The sequence below is a fragment of the Rousettus aegyptiacus genome, unplaced genomic scaffold (assembly GCF_014176215.1).
Source record: "Rousettus aegyptiacus isolate mRouAeg1 unplaced genomic scaffold, mRouAeg1.p scaffold_m13_p_1, whole genome shotgun sequence".
Classification (NCBI taxonomy): domain Eukaryota; kingdom Metazoa; phylum Chordata; class Mammalia; order Chiroptera; family Pteropodidae; genus Rousettus; species Rousettus aegyptiacus.
This window is the reverse complement of record NW_023416284.1, coordinates 41,251,429-41,273,085: the sequence shown is the minus strand read 5'-3', so window position 1 is coordinate 41,273,085 and position 21,657 is coordinate 41,251,429. Positions and strand designations below refer to the sequence as shown.

General features: G+C 37.4%; 1 protein-coding gene across 8 annotated transcripts in view; it reads right to left on the bottom strand.

The window, feature by feature from the left end:
- Positions 1-21,657, bottom strand: part of NFIA (nuclear factor I A) — a 352,559-nt gene that overhangs the window by 100,173 nt on the left and 230,729 nt on the right. For all 8 annotated transcript variants that reach the window (XM_036228703.1, XM_036228766.1, XM_016140371.2 and 5 more), the window contains 2 exons: positions 19,219-19,293; positions 3,234-3,351 (listed from right to left, as the gene is read on the bottom strand). In XM_036228703.1, coding sequence (XP_036084596.1) covers positions 3,234-3,351; positions 19,219-19,293 — 193 coding nt within the window. The remainder of the gene's footprint in view (positions 1-3,233; positions 3,352-19,218; positions 19,294-21,657) is intronic.

Sequence of the window (21,657 nt, the reverse complement as noted above, 5' to 3'; positions counted from 1 at the left end):
CATTACTCAAAAGATCTGACCCCAAAAGCCAACTCTGTCGCCCATCATTTTCTCATTATTAATATTTTTCTGAGTTTGTCAAGCTCTTGATTTCCTTGGTTTCCACTAATAAAATGCAAATACTCCATGTAGATTTTAAATCACATAGGTGAAAGAATCTGCAGTTATTAGCTGAAACTTTAGTTTGAAAACAAGAATTTTCAAGGGTTGACACAAGATAGATGTCTATAGGGTGAAAGTACAGGATAGAAGAGAGAAAAAGATCCAGGAGTAAAAAAGTCAGAAGTGCCAGGATGGACAGGTGGAGGGCTTTCAAAACAAAGTTGACTGACTTCACAAACTTGACAGTTGGTTTATCTTGACAAAGTTCTTTGGAATACAAAAGTATATTTTATCCCAATTTTTATGCTACCTCTTTATGATTTTGGAGATGTTTCCTATGAAGTGGTAAAGAACTTACAATTAATGTCTATCAATCTCCTTTTTTAACAAAAAAATTTAGAAATGAATCAGTCATTGATTTTGGTTTCCTGCTCTTGACTTTCTAGCACACTGAAATAGTTTAAGAAAACAGGAAAGCAGCAGTAAGGTCTCTACAGAAGAGGGAGGATAAATACTGTTCTAAGGAGTGATGCATTATCTCTTCTTGTGTGTAGAATTTGTTCTTGTGTTCCTAAAAACTCTACTTAGAAATTAAGGTAAGGCTATTACCTTCATTTCAAATATGTACTTATTCCCTACTATGTGCAAAGCCTATAAGCCTTACCTTGTACCCACAAAATTGCAAAATGCCTCTTTTCAAAGTGTTCATAGTACCTTGAACTGAAATTTTCCATTTACTTGTCACTCTCTAACCACTAAAACTCCTGTTATCTGACTTTATATCCACATTGCCGAGGACAATATCCTTGGTACTTGACAATGTCTGTTGCTGAATTAGAAGAATTAGACACTGTCTTCTAAGGGCCTTACAGTCCAGATGGGGAGGCAGGACCTGTACATACCTCAAAGGTGGTAATAATAATTCAGGATAGCAAATGCTAAGTGCCCAGGAGAAGATGGGGTGTTAGATACTCCTTTTTGGGAGTCTTGAGTTCTAATATTCCTTACTGAAAGAGTTAGCCCCATTCTTAAGAGTATTCAATGCAAGAATAGCATGTTATTTAAGTTTCAACAGACCTGAGTTTGAATGTGGACTCTGCTATTTACTAGGTCTGTGACCTTGGACAAGTTAATTTCTCTGATCTTTGGGTTGATCCACTCTGAAATAGCACACTATCTATATTGTAAAATTATCATGAAGATTAAATCATACCAGGTATGTCAAGTAACTACCACGATGTCTCTCAAGGAGTAGGTGACCAATTAATATTTGCACAACATGAACAAATATTGATTGATTGATGAACTTTTCTATATGTAGATCTGGGATATACTTCTGGGAACATTTTCTAACCTGTACACAGATAATTTTGCTGAGTCTATATATTTAAAGAATAATTTTTTAAAAATCATCCTAAGAGAGCCTAATGAGAGTAAAACAAACATATTATTGAGTTATTAACTACCGACATTATTTATAATTAGCTCCTTATCAGGGTTAGTTATTTGCAGAATACATAAACAACACTAGCCTTTTCAATGACATTATTAACCAGGTTTCCATCAGAGTCACAATAAAAGGCAACAAAACAGCTGGAGAACTCAAAGGACAGGGATGAGGAGCACTTTCTGGGATGTCCATGGTACATGCGCAGCACATGTATGAAAAACAAACAGCCCATCAACTTTTAAATTAATCACTGCACACAAGTGTTTGCAAAGCTTTTTCATGTTGACTGAGTGCAGTTACACACAATGTGTTTTCCATCAGTAAACATTCAAAATCCTCAAAATGTATTAGTGCCCGATTGTGTTCACAATCTCATTCTTTTATTATAAATGTACTTTGGATTTCAGACTTTTTTGTTCCTGAGGAGCTGATATGACAGTGAACGAAGAGGAACATTTAAATAACATGAAAGATGATAGTGGGATTTGGTGATAATATTTAGAGAATAACTATTTCTTCCAAGATATTGGTGATAACTAAGCTGATTTTTTTTTTTTGTAATGATAGTTAAAATACATAAAGTCAAGGTAAAACTGAGTCTCCACCAAGGAAAATTTATATAATCTGGACTTTGTTTCAAATCATAAAACTCTGGTACTTGCTTTCGGAGGAATATGCCTTTGTCCAATGTTTTTCTGCAAAGTACACAAACATTAAAGATTGTTCTGCACCATCCTTTTCTTTGTTGTCACAGTCCAGTGCTAAAGCCAATTTGTAAAAGAATACTGTGGATTTAATGCCTAATCCCTTTCCCTCTGGCCCAGGTTATCTAGAGACAACAGGATCTTGCAAAACGCTTCATTTTGATTTTGGCTTTGTGACCTCAAGGGGATCAAGCACCCTGCAATTGTTATCTGCTTGTGCTCTCCCAGCTTTACTTTTTTAAAGGTCTCCTGGTGCAGCGGGGTTTACGATCCAGCCCCACTCTGCCACAGGACTGCATTCATTTTTATAACCTCACACCCGGATATCAACTAGGCTTATCTCTTAGGACAACTCTAATAGACTGGATTTTGAGACCTTTGGAGGCTCAGTAGGGAAGAGCTGAGACTGAGCTGCAATGTCTACTGTGAGCATGGGGCCTGGGACTGGTGTCGCCAGTGTCAACTTTGTGCCAAACACCCCAAGACATACACCCTTTCCGTTAGTAGCCTTGTCCTTAATTTCCCGAGAACACGCTACCTTCATCATCCATCCTTCCCCCGGGCTTTTGCTCATGTCTTCACCCCACATGGAATAACATTCCATTCCCTCTCCATCTCACCAACTCTAACCAACATTTATACCTAAGCACAAGTCACTCTTTTTGGATAAAATCTTCTTTAACTATTTTTACCCTTTGTCACGAAATTTAGTTTACTGTTTTTACTTTCTGGTATCGATGGATGGATGGATGGATGGATGGATGGATGGATGGATGGATGGATGGGTGTGTGTGTATTTCTGCTACATGTGAATTTGCTTTCTCTCCTCAATGAGACTAAAAGTCTTTTGAGGCTGAATCCACTTTCTACTACCTTCACTGCTATAGGCACATTGCTAAGTGCCTAGCAGGCCTAGAATTAAAATCAAGGTGTGGTACTATGAAGCATGACCTTTTAAGAGTCATTAGTCACATTACCTGGTAGAGGATGTGCTGGGTAGAGACCTCCTCATTGCTCCTGGACTCATGCTGTAGTATGAAGAACTTTCCAAATCTGAGAGAGAAAAATTTGGGCCAGTTCCTGCAGCTATTGGTGCTAGAATAAAACAAGAAAAAAAATATATAAACCACATAAGTTCTATGAATAAAAGACCAATGAGAGTATATTTCACTGTTGCATTTAACACATTTTATTTTCAAATTTATATGGTAAGCTTATCCAAAATAATCAGTAATAAACTCTGACCTCAAAAGTATGTTGACAGGAAAAATAGTCTATACCAGAAAAACATATTTTTCTCATGTACCTTTCACCTTTTCTCTCTTGCTCTCTTTCTCTCTCTCTGTCTCTTTTTTAAATGATGACTTGTCATGGAGGTTGTAACATTCTTGGATGCTTTTAACAAAAATACCTCCATGTTTTGTTCTGAAACTTTTCTTCAATGACCAGCCAAAACATTTCTCAGGCTTTTCTAACTTTGTCTGATCCTGATAGCTTCCACTCATCTATATTTTGGAGTTAGTTCTGAACTGCAAATTTATCTTTCTAGGCCACCCATTTTTAAGTACTTGCAATGAGAAAGGTGTGGCTTCTCCTTACTCTGAATTGCCTCAGCACCCTGTACACACCTTTACTTTAATATTCATCTCACATGGGCAGGGTCTTCAAACTACTGTCGGAGTCATAGTTTTTATAGATAAAGTTTTTACTGGAACATAGCCACACCCATTTATTTAGGTATTGTGTCTGCTTCCACACTACAAGAGCAGAGACAAGCAGCTGTGACAGAAACTAAATGGGTCACAAAGCAGAAAATACTTCCATAGAAGAATTTGCTGACTTCTGATTTAAGAAATTGTCAAGGACAATTTTGACTATAAGTGATTTTCAGAGCTGACCCTTATGTGAGATGTGATTCCTGTATTTTCTACCTAGAGTGTCTAAATACCTTGTTTTAAGTAGTTGCATAACCGGTATTTTTAAATGAATAAACAACATCTACCAATCTTATAAAACAACTCTGTGTAAAATTAGTGGTACAACTATATAAGTGTAAATAATCTCTCCTTTTGTAAGATTATGCAAAAACAGAAACAATAGATACAATGATCACACTCTTCAATAATTGGGGACTGTTGGGGTTATAGTGCAAGCATCTAGTACAAACCCTGACACCAGGAGGCAGTCAGTAGCATTGGTCAAATGGAATTGATTCCTAGTCAAAGAAGAACTAACAAAGTATGAGAATGCTACCACCAAATTTATACTTATAATCTGGAAACATCATCCTGTCGTGAGAGTAGGCATAGTTGGGGGTGTGGTGTCAGTTGAAGAATATAATCAGTGAAACCATAGAGGCCAGTGGAGTCATTTAAATAAGACAAGACAGGAGTGTGGGCTAAATTCAAGAGATGGAAAGGAGGAGTTTGGTCTAAGGTTACTTAAAAGTTAAAATCAAGAAAATGTGTTGACTTCTTGCATGTGGTAATAATGGGAAAGAGAGGGTGTGGAATGTTCCCAGGATTATTGCTTGGGGAAATCGTGGTGCCATAATAAAACAATGGAATCAAGAAAAGATATGGGAGGATACAGCAACCTTCAAGAATAAACACTTAGTTGTTTGGTTAATAGCAATGGCTAAATCTTAATAATAACTACAGTTACATAAAAACAGTCACTGTTAAGAAATGAAAAACGGAAATTTACATATATTTTTTAAAATTCAAACAGATCTCTGAATGATAGGCTTTAATGGAAGAAGTTCCTTTAGCTCAAAAAGAAATGATTAGGCTTGACTACTATAAGCATAAACAGCTCAAATTAATCATTTTACTACTCATTTCCTAATTTGACTTTTATACTAAATTTATTTGCATATTTCCCCTTTATTTTATAATATTTTGTATTTTATGGGAAGAGATTACTCAAAAGTTACTCATATATGAATCTGGATAACCCATCACCCTTTTTAGTAGCCTGGCATTTAATAGGTACTTAATGATTGTACCTTCATGGAGCTTTGAGATTCACACCTGTCATTAACTAAAAAGAGGACTAAGACTGATCAGTGTAAGAGTCTGGATTTAGATTTTTTTCCACAGGTTTCAGGATGGTGTTGAGGTCTCAGCTGGATGGAGTAACTGCCGCACTCCTGAGTACCAAGGAAACCTGATTAGTCCCATTCCCTCACTCTTGGAAGGAAAGACAGGGCAAGATGTGAATGAAATGAACTTGACTGCACTGAGAGAAGAGGTCTGAGGCCCTCTGCCTACTCCTAAACATCCAGCTACACTTATATGTAATACTTTATCCATCATGTTCTACCCTGGAAATGTCTTTTATCTTATCTTTTTAAAATGCCAAGGGAGCCAGAATGGGCAAAGGAAGAAAAATGCATGTGTAAACATGGTGTGCTCATCTCTCGAAGACATTAAAAAAAAATAATTAAGCCCACAGAAATGTTCCTTAACTTTCCCGTATATTTACTTCCTGCGAACCACTTAGAACACTGTAGTTGTAATCTAGCCAACAGCAGCAGGTGGCCTGGCAGCACTGCGATTCTTCCCCCAGTGTCTGTTGGACTTCTGGTGAGTAACTTTAGGGCTTGGCAAACTGATTATGTGTGTCTTGAATTTTAAAACCTTATTTCTGAAATGAAACTGGGTTTCGTGACCTGGGTTAAATAATCCTAAAAACGCACAGACCCAAACTCTGCCCTCTTCAAGAGTCTTGTAAGGAAACAAGCCCCAGTACTATCTATGTGCATGTATTGCATGGGAGGTCGGCTCACAGAAACAGATTCTGATTCAGTGATACTGCGATGGCTAAAGAGGAAGCCTCATATCTCAGGGTAGGGGTCACCGACCAAATGTCCTTGAAAATGGGTTGGGCATTCTCAGGGCCCGTAATCTGAACAGGAAGAGACTTTTAACTAAGAACTCAAAAGGTGGGATTTCGGCAGGCTTTTCATAGTACTTCTAGGGCCATGTTTTGATAAGCACTTCTTTTATTATATCTAAGTTAATCCTTAAAACAACCTTTTCAGGAAAGTACTTTTTCCAGATGAGAAGAACTAAGCCCTAGAATGAGGTTAAATTGCTTGCCTTGGTTATATGAGAGCCAGGATCGAAATTCAAGGATGTCTGACACCCCAACTGTGCTTTTCCTACCATACCACCTTGACTCTCATATACAATATTTGCCTTAAACTTAAGATAATATAAAAGTATATAGTGTCACTGTCCCCACAAGGTTTACAACCTAGTGAAATGATAAAATAACACCTGAATATCTAACACAATACAAAATGCATTCAATCTCCCAGGAAAAATACAAAGAATGTATTAGGAAAGTTCAAAGGAGTAATAGATCAAATTGGCTTATGGGATCAGAAATAGGGTTGATTTCAAGAAGTGTTGGTGCTTAAGCTAAGCCTTCAAGTACGGTTAGGATTTAAATAGGGAGAGGAGATAGGAGAGGGTTTCTAGGCAGATGACAAACTGTGTACATAACTTTTGAAGTAGGATGTAAACTGAGTGATCTGTGGGATCCATGACAGTTTCTAAGTAGGGAAGTGATAAGACACTTGTTGAATCTGAGGAAATATGACAACAGCATATAGAATGCACAGAAGGGGATCAAGACTCTGGAGATGGGGAAATAAGTTGGTACGTTGATTCAAGAGTCCTAGAAAAAGGGAATGGAGGCCTAAACCAGGCTGTCAAGAAAGAAAATAGAATTTTCACAATGCATATCTGTCACCTCTTCCAGGATAATAAACAGGTATAAAAGACCTGTTCCTAATTGTGCACTATAATAGAGCATAAATAAGCAAATGATCATATTATTCTAATAAGTACAAAGTATCAATAAAATGTATATAATGCACTGTGTTTCTTAGTTAATAGTGGTGAAAGGTCCTATAAATTAGGGAAGTAAAAGTTGTCAAGGGTTAAATGACTTGTCCAATGTCTGCCTGGGATGTCATGTTGAGTTTCCGAAGCTAACAACTAACTGCCTTCTCATGTGTTATAAAGATTACATAGCCACTGCCAATCAAATGTGGGGGTGTTAAGGAAGTTTTGGATTAACCACAGCACTTCCTATCTTTTCTATATATTGTTGAACCTGATTTTTCGCCATTTATACTTGACCATAGACTATTGTTCTTTTATTATCTCATATATAACATTTTCCCTCCAACTAGATTGACTGTATTTTGAGGGGTATAAAGATAGACATCCTAGGGCATAGAAAGAGTGCTGGTCTGAGCTTGGGAGAGATCTTCTAGAGTCCCAGCACTGCCAATAACCACCTGTGTAACTTGGTTAAGTCATTTAAGCTCTTTGGACCTCATAATTCTAATAATAACTACAATAAATATAAAAACTCACCACCACTACGACCATCACCACCTACTTCTATAGCCACCACCATCACAATAACAAGGACTAACATTTATTAAGCATCAATTTGGGGCCAGATGCTAGGCTAAGATCTTTAAGCACAGCATCCCACTGAATCTACACACCACCACTAGGAAGGAACTGAGGCACAAAGAGGTTAAGTAACTTTCATAGTTCATGAAGTCAAAGGGTTATACCAGATGACCTTTAACCCTACAGATCCTGCAGCCTCTTTTGTGTTCCTAAACAGCTCATTGTATACACGATGATAATCAAAAAATATGCTTTGAATAAAGAAGAGTAAATAATTATCCTCTCCATTTGCACCCCCAAACTTTAAAGCAATACAAAATGAAACTTAGAAATCTATAAATGTATATAAGTAGTAAGAACTGGGTCCCCAACTTTCATAAGCAGTACTGTAATTACTCTATCTTGAACTTTCTATGAATTTTGTTCCACTGAGGAGTTTTTCTCAAAAGAATAACTTTTGGAACTTGCCTCCTCAGATGTTATTTCTAAGTCATTCATCTCCTATCCCTTTCTTCCCTGTCATGAGTAGAATGTAGTCTTTGTGTCATTTCTTAATAAATGGTTTTCTATTAAGGAATCATTATAGTAATGTGGGCTATTGGAGGAAAGGGGTTACTTTAGTAGCCAACCATCTTAATGACCTGCTCTTCTGAACACATTAGTAGTTGGATAAGGTTGTGGTTATTGAACTCCTGCCATCCACCAGAGACAATCTGCTCAGGCTTGCATTGTTGGAAAGAGGATGACGCGAAAAAAAAATTCTACCCAAATTTTCAAGCTACTCTGCCTAGGAGATGACAGTGCACTGAGTTTACAACTTGTTCAACAGGAATCAGTGGGGAGCATTAACTAAATGACTAGGGGGGCCAGCCTACTGCTGACGGCACATGTCTTCTGAAAGGCTGCATTCAATGAAATTCGACAAATATTTATGGTCCACCTTTAATGGGCAAGGCATTGTTCCAGATGCCTGAGATCCATTGGTGGACAGACATATAAAAACCCCTGCCCTCGTAGGGTTTACATTTTACAGATTAACAGCCACAGTTGCCCCTTCCTTAGATTTGCCTGGCAACTAAAGAATGTGACCCCCGCCTCCTTGCAAAAAAAAAAAAAAAAAAAAAGACTATCAGAATTTAGCACTCAATTTTTAACTTATAAAATAACTATTGGAGAAAAGAAAGAGGTAGACGTGTATTTCTCTTCATAATCTATATATTCACTGAAACTTTGGGAACTTGTACTTTGTGACAGTGGTAGAGGGGGGCAGGGAGGGGGCAGGTTAAATCCAAGGACAGTACAGTTCCCTGAGCCCAGCACAGTTTTGTGTTGTTTTGCATTCTAGTGGCAAGGATCTTGTAAGAAAGTTCATGTCACTGGCACAAAAGGAGTGAACATGGGAAAATACTTGTTCTTCTTTGTATCAAAGGCACAGTTGTAAAAACACAATGGTATGAAAACTCTAGCAAATCTGGAATCATCGTTAAACGGAATTAACTTGGAATGTAATTTATGGCAAGAAAATTCGACTCCTTTGTTATCTTCCTTTTACTATAGTATGCTTCCTGAATACTGCCTATGAGAGAGGGCTTTCAGAAAGAAAAAATGAGTATAATAAAATTAACTCATTTTATCAATTTGTGTTTTCGGCCAGTTTCCTGACTGTGACTATGAGGGGCTGTAGAACTGACGAATTTGCATGGAAAAAGAAACCAGCGTAAGTAATTTGTGTGAGAGGTAACACAGACATAGACTGCTATAATTCAGACACCCTGCAGATAGCAGACTGCTGCAGTGTGAGCAGTTACGGGTTAGAAAAATGACCACACTGCAGTCAGTCTGACGTGAATGGAAATCAATCATAAAGGTACTTTCTTTGCAGCTTGTACACCACAGTCTTCAGCAACTCCTTTGCCAAGCAGATTTCTGGACTGTAAACCATGTGCTGATCTCCTTTTTCTACCCCTCCTTTCTGAAAAGTCTGACCAAATGCAGGCTAAGGGTATGGGTTTCCAGAATGGAAGCATAAAAGAAAGGCACTGGACTAAAATGAGGATTTCCCTCTATGTGAAAATAAACTTCCCTGCCATTATAAGATTTAAGCAACGTTTTTCATGAAATATATTATTAGGTGCCAAAAGCCCGCAGAATGTTTTAACCCCATCAAAGGCATCTGCTAACACGGACAGAGCACCGTTTTCACACGTCCACATTTGTGAGCACAAGTTATGGAATATGTATGCCTGCAGCATCAGAGGAGGTAAACAGAAGAACTTATATTTCTAAAAATAATGTTTTCCTTTTACTAAAATAGGAACTATTCACTGATACCACCTTCCTCCCCACTCTGAGCCATGAAGATGGTTTATCTTTGATAGATCATTATTGTGGGTTCGATCTGTAAAATAAATGTATTCAGGCACTTTATTGCCTTGAAGAAAGTTCAGTCTTGGGTTTCAAGAAACTTAGATATCTACTCTATAAAGAAAGGATCTATCTTCAACTTATTTCTGTATTCTTCTCTGCACACAGTGCAGGATACTTAACATAGTATGCGTGCAATAAATATTTACTTAATTGAACTAAAATTATATGTGATTATTAATGAAAAATAGCTAAGAACTAATATTTATTGAGCATTTATTATGTGCCAGACAAGGTGATAGCTGTTTTACCTGAATTATCTCATTCCATCCTCACTGCATCCCTATAGAATATGTATTTGTTTTATTCTTATTTGAGAATAAGAAAATTAGTTGTTAGGTTAAGTACTATGATCAAGATCACACTGCTAAACAAGGGACAGAGCAGGGATTTGAACCCAGGTATCTCTATGTATCTGCCCAAAGAAATAAAGGTAAAACCCACATTTCTAGTCTCCTTGTTTTCCCTTTGCCATAAATTACTGGGGAAATGAATCCAACAAGATATAAATAGAAAAATAATTATCACCTACCACTTAACTGGCAAAGCTCTATCTCATCGTCTTCCTTCTCTTTGTTTTTACAGGTCTTTATAGTTACAAGTGTCATCCAGTACTTCACTGGATAAAGGGTTTGACACTTGGTCTAACAGAGCAATCCACAGTGGGGAAAGCAATGCTGACTGATCTCCTGCATTAGTGGCTTCTGCCTTTGGGACTGAAATTGATTTTCTGCATTTTAGAGTATCATCTTGTCTTAGCTTTTGGTTGAGGTCAAATGTGGTACCCGTTTAGCATCTGATACAGCCTCGGCCATGGGATTAAGTCTTCCTTGACAGGGAATGGATTTGATGGCCTAAGAGAATTTTTCACCAGACTGATCTATAAACCATAGAAGGGCTTCTAAACATAAGCCCCTTAACCAAGAGTGTACTGGGACAATCTGACCATTAGCTAGGAAACCAAACTATAACACAGTCCCATCCCACCGACCTACCAATCCAGCTATCTATAATAACAGTTCTCAATATACACATGAAACAATATTTAATTTTTTTCTCCTCTATCTATTGAAAAATCCTAATATGTATTCATATCATTTACACACTGGATTAACTCAGTTCTAGTATCTGACCTAATATGTGGCTTTGCTGAGTACGGACTCTAACAGTCTCATCCTAGACATGCCTGTAGGGGCACCAACAACAGTCTTTGTAATCAGCAAAAGGTAGTTAGGATAATATATTCTAGCCAATAATATTTGTGGCCTCATTGGGGGTAATATAGGACTTCTATCAGGCTTTTGGAAATCCTGAAAATGTCTTTTAGTTCCTTAATGTTACCTATTAGATATGATATCTGTTCTTAAAAATTTGAGGCTTATAAGTGCAAAAATAAAGGTTTACTAAAATTGTCAGTAATAATTTCCAGCATGCTTCAGTTACTCACAGAGAATTTTCATGTCCATAATTTAAGAGAAAGCAAAATTTTCAAATATTATAAAACTAAGTACTACTTTAAAAAACTCTGACAAAAATGACCAAGATGTGGCTAGCTGCTTAAAAAGTTGTTAATGTGTCCCTGTTAGATGTAGAATTTTAAAACACCTTGTTATCCATTAGGTACCCTGGAAGAGAAAATTCCATAATTATGAAAAAGCATAGGCTTTGGTCAAAAACTTGAAGAACAAGAATTTTCCGGTGTCCTAAAGCAGATAAATTAGATCTAGTATTGACATGTTCTTATTCTATCAGAATTATTGATTCTGAAAGGGTCACTGGAATGGTCCTTTTAATAAACTAATTTTTAAAACATGAATTCTAAAATCAATCCTTCTTAATTTATATATACACACAGACACATACAAAATGCATACAGACACACATATTTTTAATACATTTTCTGATAGTGTGGCCAGCTCAAGGATCGCCTCTGAGGACACAATGAAAGATCAGGGACAGAGACTTTGTTCAATAAAAATCATGATAGTTACCATTGTTGAGTATCTACTCTATGCTAGATACCTGACATTCTCTCAATTCTTGAACACTATTTCAAGAACTCGGACTTAGGCCCAGGACACAGTTGAGACTTACTAGAGCTTTGCTGATTGAATGAATGACTTACCTATGATGGCAGCACAGCTGACAAGGGTTAAATATTGCCCGAAATCATATAGTTAATAAGTGGCAGAGCCAAATCTCAAACTCTATATCCTAGACTATTTTATGATCCCATGCTGCCATATTGCATATAGAATTTATATAATATATTAACATAGGAAGTATAACCAACAAATTACCTAGGAAAGATTGGAAATAGAGGAATGTACGAATAAAGAACACAATAACACATTAGTATGTACAACAGGATGTTATGTTTTCTGCTTCTCCCTGAGTTAAATCTTTACAATAAAAAATGTTCATAATTTGGTAAATTTAGTAGGAACTTTAGCTAAGAACAGAGAACAAATGGCCCCCTAAATCCTAATATGAGCACTCTTACTGTCAGCCCTACCCAGGAAGTATGTAGCAATATGAGTGTAACAGAAAAGACTGGATCTTCATGTATAGCATTGATCGATGGATCTGCTGATATCACGAGCTTATTTGTACCACGGTTCTAATTTCAGCAGATGTGATGGTCATAACACCACTGCCAGGGACACATCGAACACAAGGTATATGCGCATTCTGAATTGCAGATAAAGGTGGTACACTTCTCTCTTCATGAGGCTCCTTTTTTTTTTTCTCTCTCTCTCTCTATTGGGTGGGGAGAATAGGATAAGAAAAATCATGTTTGGCCACTCCATACTGTGAGCTGAGATTCAAAAGAAAGAGTTTGACAAAAATTTCTATTACTACCAGTTCTTTCCATTTGCTGCCAGCTTTACTGTCCAAATATTCACCCCAAATATGTCAAAAAACTAAAAGGAAAAAATTATACGACAAAACACCTTCCTGAATTAATTCGATTTCAGTATTTATTTTGAAATTGTATTGGATTATAATAGAGGAAACCCACTAAATTAAACCAGCCAGACTGACATTTTTCTTCCTAAGAGTGTGGCAATATTTATTATTTTATCCCTCTATCAGGAGTTGATTAAAAGTAGAAATGAAACATTTACAATGTCATAACATATTCAGGATAAGGTGGTTTAGACAGGCAAAGTGAAAAAAATATATAAAGCCAATCTGTATTTTCTGTTCCATAACTTAAGAGGTTTTCTTTAAAAACTCTGGAAGAGGTGCCATTGACTTCTATAGATGGAAAATGTGTGATGTTCATTTTAAAATTACTAGTAGAGCCTGCTATTGACCATCTAATTATGCCGAGTTCCATTTATAAACATAGCTAACCACTAAGTTTATGGAGACTTTTTGTGCTGCTTTAATAGGATATTGATCGAGAGCATAGTTTGAGTGGACTGCCATTGAATTGTGTAATGGCAAACAAAAGGCAAGGTCATAGCCACTGTTCATGCTAGGGCTGCAGTCTATTTTTTATTATAATCTTTTTGTTTCTTCTTTTAATGCTCAAGCCCACATGGTTTCTTTCAAAAGGAGAGCTTGCTTAAGAATATAACCTATTTTTAAAATTAATTTCCATGCAATGATCATAGCTATTGTGTTACTTAACAGAGAAGAACCGACAGGCCACTAGTGCAAAAAAGAAAGTTTCAAATGTATTTCATTTTAATAAAGATCTAAAATACAGCAGCTATTTAAATGGCACCCCAAAGAACTGGCATCTCTTAACCTATATCAATTTCCTGATGAGTCCTTCTTTGCAAAAACATTTTGTAATGTTCAAGTTTCGGCTTGTTCCTATCAAAGAGCTTGATTTTCTTATCATACTTTGTTGCTGAGTTAATTCGATTGCAGTAGCTCCGCCATGTCAAGTTAGAATATTGCCAATAGTTCATACTAAGTAGCAGACCAGAAACTCCAAGTGTGTGGCTATGGGTACCCAAGGACACACAAAGGATTTTTAAAATGAACTGCAATTTGGATCTTACAGACGATTCCTATGTGAGAATATAGAAACAGTACACAGTTCTAAGGCAGAAAACAGCCACTAGGGTGCCACCTCATGCCAGGCTGAGGCATATGCCTGGCTCCATTCACTCCCACTCTCCATTGACAAACGGCTCGGGAATCCTGAAGCCACCCAGCAGCCCAGCTTTGCGGCAGAGCCAGGACAATTCAGCTGCTGGATTTTAATAGATTCTGCAGCAGTGCAACAGGAACCAAAAATCACTCTGGGTAACTGAGAGTGGTTTTCACACCCAAAGACTCTAAGGCTGGCCACAGTATACTGAGAACCCTGGCTTTTCAAAATTCCAGGGCCATGAAGTCATCCCCAGCCACGAAGTTTACTTAACCCTTGCAGCCGGCTCGGTTGTACAAACCACCGCTGGAAAACTAGAACCTGCCAGGCCAGAGTCACAATGGCCTATGTGTATTTGTGGTTTTCCTCTTTCCCAGCGAAGTATTTAGGGTTTCAGAGTCACTCCACCAATTTAAAGTAAAATAGTCAGCACTTTAGAAGGAAATGGGCAGAAGTAGCGGATTTGGGGGGAGGATTTTCTGAGTTCACACCAGGAAGAATATTTGACAGCCTCAAAGCACACACTTGGAGGAAAAGACTGGTATAAAACAAACAAGAGTGGGTACTGACTGAGAGAGCTATCTAACCAGCATTGCTTAGCAGCTAGTAGAGTGGGCTCTCTTTGTGGCAACTTCATGGGAAAGAGACCCATCTGAAAATGCTGCTAGAAGGCTTTGTTTGAAATGCAGCATCATGTCAGAGCCATTTCAACAGATGGTTCCTGTCTCTTTCCTCACAGTATTATGCTAAAACAACTTTAGTGATTCTGAACCGCATTGTTAGCGCTTGTAAACCTCCTCCTCCAAAGCAGAGAAGACTTCCCTCTTTCTCTCTGACACGGTGTCTAGTGGTCCTCTCTCCCCCAGGAGAGAGTAATACATAACCAGAACAACTTTCGGATGATCCTATCACGTGGGGGGAAAGGTAGGAAGAGAACAATTACACGTTTACTTTTATGCTACAGTACTTACTTTGCTGCTAAGAGAAACATGACTCTCCTTTCTTGCCTTTCATGAACTCTAGATAATGCAAAAAAATTAAAAGGCAGTAGGAGGCAAGGGTGAGAGGGGAATTTGTGGGAGACTGCAGTGATTCCAACAGCTCCGTGCATCTGATCAGTACAATAATCTTGTTGCCTGACCCTCAGCTCTGAATGTGTGAGGCTAAGCCAGCAGCTTTCTCTTGAGTTTCTCTGCCATTGCCACCCTGTAGTAACATGATTATAAACAACAAACTTAGCGCATAGTTATTTCAGTGAATCCTTGTGAAGAAAATACTGAAACAGCACCTCCCTCCACTCTGAAATTTAAAAGGAGGAAAACTAAAAACGGAAACTGGAAACCTGGAGGAAATAAATATTTATGTTGGCAAATTTAAAAACTGAATACTAAAAAGCTAAGAAAAGAGAAAATTTTTGAGCTAAGGACACCATTAATGTGAAATTTCCAGGCCATATACGTGGTCATAGTTAGGTGTGTGTTGGGGGCCGGGGGCAGGGGGGATGGTGGACTGGGAAGGGCTGGAATAAATAAGGAAAAATTTGCAACACAGTAGAAGAAATTCTAAGGTATTGAGGCCATTAAAAATACACAAGTCAAAGACAAAACTACAGAAAGAGTTAAAAGATCACTGTTTGGGGGAGTAGGAGATAAAAAGATGGAGCACAGGTGATTTTTAGAGAAGCAAAACTATTCTGTATGATACTGTAATAATGGATATATGCCATTATGCATTTGTCAAAGCACATAGAATGTACAACACAAAGAGTGAGCCCTAATGCAAACTAGAAATTTTAGTTACCATAATGTGTCAATATCAGCTTATCAACTGTAAAAAATATACCATACTAACAAAAGATGTTAACAATAGGGGAAACTGTATAGGAGGTATATTGAAATTCTGTACTTTTTGTTAACTGAAAATGATATATAACTAAAACTCCTCTAAAAATTGTCTGTTCATTAAAAAAAAAAATCATAACAGAAAATAAATCCAGGAAAAAATATGTTCAATTAAGTGTTTGACTTGTTTTGGTTTACATGAAAATAGTTTTAACCTTTTTCTAATGTACAAATTAATATTCTAAAAGTTTATCAACCCTAACAAGAAACAATTATTTAACGAAAGCACAGATATCTGTATTCTGTTTAGTTTTATAATGCAGTTATAGAAGAGGTCATGATAAAAATGTGGGCAGTCAGCTAGCTGAGTGTAGCAAAGTAAAACGAGCAAGCTTCTTAACCTCTCTGAGCACTGCGGTCTCCTTCATCTGTAAAAAGGGACCATAACAGTAACCATGGGAGGACTGAATGAGATAATGTTTACAAAGTGCCTAGCACAATGCCTGGTACGTGGTGCATGATAAATGCTAGCTACTACAATTTTCATATTAGTGTTAGGACATGCTCTTAATAGGGCTAACAGCATGTGTTTAATCAACTTATGTGCCAGTTAGCGTATTCCCATCTTGAGGCTGCAGAGTGCACCTAGCCCCACTCATCTATAAAGTATCTGCTGCACCTCTAAAATGGAAGCTTAGCTCTTCTCACATGGGCAAGGGGGCAGCGCAGTAAGGAACGGTTCAGGATGTCAACTCCATCGTGTGGCTTGAGTGTTGTCTTTCAGGAAGGTGCGTGGGTCAGGAAACCTGAGCTGAGGGTTTCTTACCCCAGCAGCCAAGGCAATCTTGAGACATACACCCTGACAAACCTGGATTAATGATCTGCAAGAGGGAGGGGTCCTGGCTGGCAGTTTGGCCCAAAGCCATGTTTTAGCTGACACAGCCTAGTCCTACTCTTGCCAAACAGTTTCAGTCAGCACGAGGCCATGTGTGAGTGAGTCCTCGAGCGATTACACAGCAGTGTGCAGAATCGAAAACCATTCAAGAGCCGAAGGACGCTCATGATGCCAGGCATCAGCAGCTCAACCCCCTACACAGCGATGGGAAACAAAACCAGGTCCCTCTGCAAATTTAATCTGTGATGCAGCCGTACCCTCTGGCAGTCCTGAAGGCAGGTTTAGAATTCACTTGGCAACCATGTCATCACAGACTTTATGGAGGTCTAATCAAGCCTGGAACTGATCAGCCTTGGGATACAAGACCTTAAAGGGACATACAGAAAGTGGAAGAAGGACAAGATTCTGGGGTTGGTTCTGAGCAGCGTGAGCCTTTCTGTACAACCCCCAGGCCTCAGGACACTGATGGTAATGAAGATTAAATGTAAGCATTATAGCAGCCAGGGTAGATTAAAAAGGTCTAGTGCTCCAATCTTAGAGTTCAAAGGATTTTTCCTCTTTCAGGGTATGTTTAGATCCTAGTAAGGGCTCAATGAATGTATTTCCCTGTAATGCCATAGTGACAATTACATTCTGACATATACAGTCTATATTACTATTATTATAAAATTACAAGAAAAATGTGAGATGGTCATTTTTAAAAGTCCTAAATAGTAAGTACACACACACACACACACACACACACACACACACACACTGTCATTTGTCTCTATTCCACTGGTTGGGGGTGCTGCTTTAAGCATACTTCATAATATGACAGCAACGTCTACCTTCTATCTCACAACCTGCTGCTCCTAATGACTCATTCCTTAGGGTTCTGACCTCCCTACATGATACCCCTGAGTCAAGCAAGGGTCCATGACTCCTAGAATTCTAACCACCATAGTTACCTTCCTGCTGTTTTCCCTGTCTAGCCTCAGATTGTAGATTTCTTCAAGTTCCCTTGGGCCAGTCTAATAGCATGGATTCTAGCATTAAACAGATTTAGCTTAACCATTTGCTTACTGTTCGGCTTTGGGTAAATGACTTCAGTAGACCCACAATTAAACTCATTTATAAAAATGAGAGTAATTTCTTATCTGACAAGTTTATGGCAAGGAATAACTTATGTAACACACACACACACACACACACACACACACACACACACAACTTAGCACAGTGCCTGGCAGATAGAGAATGCTCAAGAGTCATTCTCTATCTATCCCTCTACCCCCAGATCTTCTGCCCCTACCTTGTATCCTATTTTTGGATTCTTAAGAGTCTTCCAGCCTTAAGAAATAAGAACTGACAGAATCCAAAACTGTGAGATCAGGATGGCTTGGTTTGCTTGACCTAACATCTTGCCATGAAACCAGTCTCCAAGACAGTAATGCAGTGAATGGGGAAAGGAGGGTAAAATGAACTTAAAAAGAAAGATTTCTCTAAACTTCCCCTCATTCCACAAATGATTTGATTTAGCTTGAAACCAATTTTAACAGTCTAAATTTTATCTATAAGTGATATTTTGAAGTAGGAGCAGGATAACATTTTTAATATTTGGTATTTAATTTTTCTTCTTGTTATTGGGACTTTAAATATCATAGTCATTGCAGGTATGCTTAAATTAAACAGTGATACTTTTGAGGGAAGGCAACTGTGTATATGTGCCTATCTGTGTGAAAGAGAAAGAGTGAGAATATCCTGTACCTTCTCCTTGGACTGTTTGCATTATGTCATAGAAAAATACAATCAATGGCCCTTTGATCAATGGAACAGGGTGGTGACAGGTACTCTTAATTCACTGTTGTTGGTGATTATTGACAGGCTGGTAATGATCACGCTGTACTGTGTCACTCATGCTCGAGGGAATTAGCATTCTTTAAAGGTCAAAACCAATTTTTTTTTTTTTTAATGCAGAATTTCTTAAAAATCAGGGAAGCCTCAGAATTTTTTTAAACCAGGTTCACACGATAAACTAGAGACTATGTGAAACACTCAGGATTTCAGTTCTCTCCCTCTGTCTCAATTCAAATGATATCAAAATTTCCTGATTTAAATTCCTGGCTGTTAAACAAACTACATGGCAAAAGTCTTCCAATGGGCGAATGAAAAGGGGATTCTAAAAGCTATTTATGTCTCCAGGAGGACTAGGCAAAAGTAAGCACTAACCAAAGGCGAATCTGTACCAAATTAAAGCAAAATTATACTTACTCTGTGACACTCTTACTAGCTCAGTCACACTAAAAACACCTGATGTGACAAAACTGTCCTGGAAGCCCAAATGTCCTGGGGAAACAAAAACAAAAGAAACAAAGTGTCATAAATAGAAGATATTTGGCAACAGAATTCTAAACATGAGTTTCGTTGTGATTAAAAAATATGATGTCTAATTTCATATTCTGCTCTAGTTAGAGTTTCCGTGGGAGGGTACAGTCATTTAGATATGTAAAAGTTTTTTTGAGGCTTTGAATTTGGAGGTTATGGAAAGCTTTGACACAACTGGGTGGTTTTTGAAATAGTTAAAAAAAAAAACTCAACAGGAAATCTGAAACAAAAGACGATTTAAAATAAATGGTTACCTTGGCTGACCTCTGAGACCTTAAAACTGGGATGAAAACAGCATACCTAAGAATCAACCAGGATAGCTAAATTCCATAACAGTTTCTAAATATTATTCTCTAAAGAAACATCTGACGGGGATTAGCTATTCATTCATTCAAATCAAACAAGATTTAAAGATGTTCTCTTCGTTTCTAGAGGCACTATAGGGTAAATCTTTAAAAAGCCACACTAGAAAAAGCAAGCCCTTAAAACATAAAAGCAAAATCTTTTGAGCACAAATAAAAATTGATATTTGTTTCAAGAACAAGAGTTTTTGTGGGTGAGTTGTTTTTTTAAAGATAAATTAATAGTGTATCATCAATTACATATTACAAACTTCAAATCTGATTCACTTTTGATGGATATAATTAATTTCCTTTAAGACAGCTGATATTACATCTATTATCAACTGCATGTTTATTTTTATAGTACATTCAGGGACATAAAACTTACAAATGGCAAGGAATATGTAATTCATGATATGTCATTTCCCTCTCATGCTATGTGTCCCCTATGGGTAGGAACTAGTTGGGAGATCTGTGTATAGTATAGTTAGTATAATTACCTGCTTTAAAATTAGGGCCAAAGGAGAAGTTGTTGGCTTTTGGCTGAAGGGGTTTTTAAAATAATTGTTCTTTGAAATATGGAACACTCCTTTAAGAAATGCAACATAAGAAAATAGACGAATCTGAATATATAACAATTCATAAATAATTATATTACAAAGAAAAGCCCATTATGAAAGGGGAGCAAGTTTACCTATGGCATAGTTTATTAACAATAAGTGTGTTAAATGTCATGTACATAAACACATACAATAAATCACATTTTAGAGGATTATAAACAGGCCTACAAATTCTTCTTTTGGTTACACTGGACTTCTGCATAAGAATGATTTTTTACTGAGATTTAAAATAAAATTTTCAGTTGATTTTTAAATCAAACACACAATCTATGATCTTTTAGATAAACAGCTCTCATGTTTAGAATACTCAAAAATCACAAATTGCTTTTTAAAATAAAATGGCACTATGTGTGGTGATGGACGTTAACCAGACTTATTGTGATGATCATTTTGCAATATATTCATATAGTGAATCATGTACACCTGATAATGTTAATTTCAATTATGTCTCGATTTTTTAAAAATGTATATACACCACCATTCAAACAATGGCAAAATTTCATTTGAAGAATTGCTTAAGAAATTTTACCTCCCAAATAACCAGACCCAGGTATTTAGTTGACTATTCATTGGAAACTGCCTGAGGTGTTGTTTCTTGGATTCAGAGAACTGAGAAGCAAAAATAAATAAATCAATAAAGATTCTCTAACGTGGCCTTGACAAAACAGACTATAACATCTCTCTCTACTGTGACGATATTCACTTCACATTTATCCCACCGATCATAACAAAGGAAATCCAACCACAATGTACATTAAGTTTGACTTAAAACACATACAACAATGGCAAGGAAATTCATAGTTGAATAGGAAAATCTGGGTTGATCTCCAGCTCTTGTTCATCTCTGTGTGTATGTCACTTGCCTGCAGGCTGATACTTGTTTCAGTTCCAACCTTTGAAATTCTTTATTATAAGGACAACTTAACATGAATTTCTGGATAGAGCCAATGTGAACACACTTGCTTTAATCTTGCCACCAAAAAAAGCAAGCCATATACACTGAAAACTAAGTTCAGCTTGGCACAAGGGCTTGGGAGGGGGAAAACCCCTGTTCATCCATTCGAACTCCCCCCTGCCCTGATCGCCCCTTTCCTGTTGTCCACCTTTTAAACGCCGGTGTTCTCCAGTGTTTGCGCTCATCTCTCCCTACATACATGTATATTTCCTGTTACCTTCTCCATTTTCCTGATATCAGCTACCAGGCTTGACTGTGATGTCTGTGAAAGCTAGAATAACGTTTTGTTTTGTTCTCCACTGTATTTAATGCCTGGGACAAAGCAGATAGGAAGTGAATATTTGTTGACTGAGTGGATGAACAAATCAATAGGCCAATGACTCTCAAATCTTTATCTTTTGCCCAGATC